The 4,154-nt window shown below is 37.8% G+C and overlaps 2 protein-coding genes across 2 annotated transcripts; both read left to right on the top strand.

Moving 5' to 3' along the window:
• The first annotated feature begins 296 nt into the window (after positions 1-296).
• Positions 297-1,986, top strand: LOC132038019 (receptor-like protein EIX1). The gene is made up of 5 exons (XM_059428742.1): positions 297-624; positions 697-915; positions 1,153-1,502; positions 1,577-1,627; positions 1,813-1,986. Exons 1-5 carry the CDS (start codon positions 297-299, stop codon positions 1,984-1,986), a joined length of 1,122 nt encoding a protein of 373 aa, XP_059284725.1.
• A 214-nt stretch (positions 1,987-2,200) lies between these two features.
• On the top strand, positions 2,201-3,273 carry LOC132038018 (receptor-like protein EIX2). Its single transcript, XM_059428741.1, has 4 exons — positions 2,201-2,606; positions 2,696-2,824; positions 3,073-3,104; positions 3,202-3,273. The coding sequence occupies exons 1-4, from the start codon at positions 2,201-2,203 to the stop codon at positions 3,271-3,273; spliced, it is 639 nt and encodes a 212-aa protein (XP_059284724.1).
• The last annotated feature ends 881 nt before the right edge of the window (positions 3,274-4,154 follow it).

The raw sequence follows: 4,154 nt of genomic DNA, 5'->3' as shown, positions 1-4,154 counted from the left end.
ACTGACCGCTATGGTGGTCCACTGACTGCTTCAATTTCCGGGGCTCGAATTTTCAAACCCTTCCGAAATTGATTTTTCCCACTCTTAACTCTTAAAACACATCATGGAGCTTATTATTTTATAATCCTCGATCTAGATTGGGCATGGTTTCGCAAAGTATTAATAACGACCCGACGGGTCATTACACTGCTCTATTGACTAACTTAGCTATAACAGAACATAAAATACTAGTGAATTGTAATTTATATTTCATGTTTCGTTTAAGCCTAATCAGTAGTTTGCTCAATATTCTTAAGATGGGTATAGCAGGAAAGTTCATTCAACAGCTTGTTGTGTTTGACATTTGTGTAACGCTGATTCTAAATTATGGCATTGTGTTCAGTTCCGGAGTTGGTGATGGGAAAATCAAATGCCTCGAGAAGGAGAAAGAAGCTCTTCTCAGTTTCAAACGGGAGTTGTTGGACGTCCATGGACGACTTTCTTCTTGCGGAAATGAAGGATTTAATCAAGATTGTTGCACACAGCGAGGTGTCCGTTGTGATAATCAAATTGGTAATGTCATCGGACTTGACCTCAGTCGCCCCTTTGGAGCCTTTGCAAATTATGCAGTTGAGCCATTGGTTGGTAAGATAAGTCCTGCTTTGCAAGAATTAAAGCATTTGAAATATCTAGATCTTAGTCACAATTAATTTTCAGGAGGCATACCAGAATTTGTTAGTTCTCTGAGTCAGTTGGAGTACTTAAACTTATCTTGTATTGGTAGTGATTTTACAAAAATTCCTCCTCATATTGGCAACCTTTCCAATTTAAACACCCTTGATTTGAGCTATAATGATTACCTATTTGTGAATAACCTCAAGTGGCTTTTTCATCTGCGTCAATTGAGATGTCTTGCCATTAATTGGGCTGATCTAAGTAAGCCAAACGATTGGCTACAAGCAATGTTCCAGCATCCCTTCCTCTAAGGCTTGAGCTTGCGTGGTTCTGTGCTCCCTGTCCCTGAGGTCCGTCCTTTTGAGTTTCCTTCTAGTACTCTTTTGACTTCCCTTACAACCCTTGATCTCTCTTCTAATTATCTAAATACTTCTATATACACTTGGCTCTTTGACATCAGCAATCTGGTTGAACTTGATCTCTCTTTTAATGCTTTAGATGGTGTTATACTAGATGCGTTAGGGAACATGTTATCCCTAGCTCGTCTAAATCTTTCTATCAATTATTTCCAAGGTCCCATTCCTGATGTTTTATGGAATATGAAATCCCTGCAACACCTTGATCTGTCTGGCAATGCATGCGGAAGTGGTTTTTCCAGCTGCTTCGGGAAAATTAGTAATTTGAAGTCGTTGCGAGTATCTTTTTGTAGCTTGGATGTACAGCTATCTCAGATAATGAAAAACTTGTCATGCATGACAGATTCTCTAGAATACCTGAACCTAGAAAGGAATCATATTGGCGGTTCATTGCCTGATGTTCTAGCAAACTTTTCACCTCATTCATCTAACGTACTATAAATTGGGTCCTCACTTTCCAAACTAGTTGCTGAATCAGAATAACATTTCCGTGCTTGATTTGTCAGCCTTTGGAATTTGGGGGAACATTCCTAGTTGGTTCTAGGACCAGCTGCCTGGTCTCAACTTCTTAAACTATGATACGGTTGGAACTATACCAGATCTTTCAAGAAAGAGTGTTCTTCTTCGCATAGATTTGGGTTCAAACAAATTTAGTGGTCCAATAACACAACTTCCTACCACCATGACAACTATTGATCTCTCCAGAAGTATTTTTTCTGGGACTATCTCTTTTGTTTGTTAGAATTTTGATTCCTTAGGATACCTTGACCTGTCAGATAACTTGTTATATGAAGAGCTTCCCAGTTGTTGGACACTTAGAAGTCTAACACATCTCAATTTAGCCAATAATAATTTTTCGAGGAAGATACCTAATGCTATGAGATCATTGGAGATGTTGGAAATGCTGCACCTATGAAAAAATCATTTGACGGTAGAACAACTAGTATGGTGAAATTCCAGCATGGATTGGGAATAACTTATCTGATATTATTGTTGTTATCTTAAGGTCCAGCAAGTTCAGTGGAAGCATACCTTCAAGCATATGCCAGCTCACGAAACTTCAAATCTTGGACTTATCTCAAAACAAGTTATTGGGGACCATACCAAAATGTATCAACAATCTTGCTGCAATGACTGAAGAAGAGAGCCCAACCGAAAAAATCAAGAGTTGGTATTTTCAGATCGACGATGAAGGTGATGTCACAATGAATACCTCGTATGATGAGAGCGCATTTTTAGTATGGAAGGGAAGAGAATTTGAGTACAGCAGTACACTCGGATTGGTGAAAACCATAGATCTTTCAGGAAATGAGTTGGTGGGAGAAATTCCTGCAGAAATCACTTCTCTTGTGGGTTTGCTTGGTTTGGACCTCTCAACAAACAATTTAACTGGCAGTATCCCTCTGAAGATTGGTCAATTAAGGGCAATAAATTTCCTTGACTTATCCATAAATGGACTTTCAGGGAAAATTCCTACTAGCTTTTCACAGTTAAGTCATCTGGGAGTCTTGAACTTGTCCTATAACAACTTGTCGGGTATAATCCCCCTAGACACTCAATTACAGACCTTCAACTCCTCATCCTATGTTAGAAATCCTGACTACGTGGCTCTCCACTAACGGAAGCTTGCCTTGGTGACGAACTGCCTCATGATCCAAAGTTGAATGGTGACAGTGAAGAACAACACGAGGATGAGTTCATTAGTGCAGGAATTTATATTGGTGTAGGGACTGGCTTTGTTTTTGGATTTTGGGGTATATGTTTCACTTTGATCCTAAATAGAACGTGGAGATATGCCCTATTCAGATTCTTGGATAACATTTTAAAGAATTAGTTTGTAACAGCACAAAATAAATGTAATAATTTTCTTTTCCTGTCATCTACTACATTTTCTTATTCTTAGTAAGACTGGATTTATTTAAATGATGTCATAAGGAGGTATTTTACAATAGCGGAATTTCGTGCTTACTTGAATTCATTTGATAAGCATTGTATACCACAGGATCATTTCTGGAGCACAATCTTGATATATTTGTACTACATATATAATTGATTTTCCTAACTTTCTAAACTGCCTGCCACAAGTCTACTTCAGTGTTGATGAATTGTTAGATAGCAATGGGAATCACAGGTTATTAAACCATGTGGCAACACAGATGATCTGATCAAATTAAAGGAGCAACTGCTACCCATTCTCAGTTGACAAAGAAAGAATCTGTTCTGTAAGCAAGCTAATCAACTGCCACTCCTATATCTTTTCTGTTTCATGTTACTGGAGACATATTCTCAAGGCAACATTTTTCTTTTCCAATCATACATAAAAAAGCTCACATTGTCTTTTTCATCGTTTGCACTGCATTATATCAATCTCTTAAACTTTATATAGTAGCCAGTTGCTGTGATATCCCATGTGCTTGTAGGAAACTTCTTCCTAACTTCTAGATCTTTAATTCCCAAAGCATCAGCCTTAGCAAAAACTTCTTTTGTGCAAGAGGAATTCTCACAGTGAAATGTTTTTATAAATTCCCACTTCTCCAAGATCATTTCAGCTTCTTCAACGTCATCCAATCTGATGAATGAACTTATCGTGTCAACAATAGCCAACGTTGTTAGTCATCCCCTTTTATTGTAAAGAATACAAATTGAGTAAATGCCATTTATTCCAGATAAACTTGCAAACATATTGAGGAGAAAACAATTTTCCATTTCCAATGGAAGTTTATCCATGCGCTCTATGTTAGATGCTCTAGAAAAGGCATTCAGCCAGATGTAGAACATGACATCTTTTGGTGCTCTTCTATTCAGAAAGCTACATCAGAGAAGCACAAGAGAAAAGCCAAAACTCTTAGCATAAGAAAAAAAAAAGGTACCGGTTGACGTGGACAGACGTGCAACACACTGTCCAAACACTAGTTTCACATTATTTGCAATTGATGATTATAATTAAGCTCAAGTACTTCCACTGTCTAAATTGCACAACCAAAAAATAGAAAATAGTGAGTCCGAAGTTGCTGACAAATGAGTTCACAACACCTACACTCTACTTTGTCCCCACCTCTTCTTTTGCTAGACTTATTTGACTTG

This window comes from Lycium ferocissimum, chromosome 11 (genome assembly GCF_029784015.1).
Source record: "Lycium ferocissimum isolate CSIRO_LF1 chromosome 11, AGI_CSIRO_Lferr_CH_V1, whole genome shotgun sequence".
Classification (NCBI taxonomy): domain Eukaryota; kingdom Viridiplantae; phylum Streptophyta; class Magnoliopsida; order Solanales; family Solanaceae; genus Lycium; species Lycium ferocissimum.
This window is presented reverse-complemented; position numbering and strand designations above follow the sequence as displayed.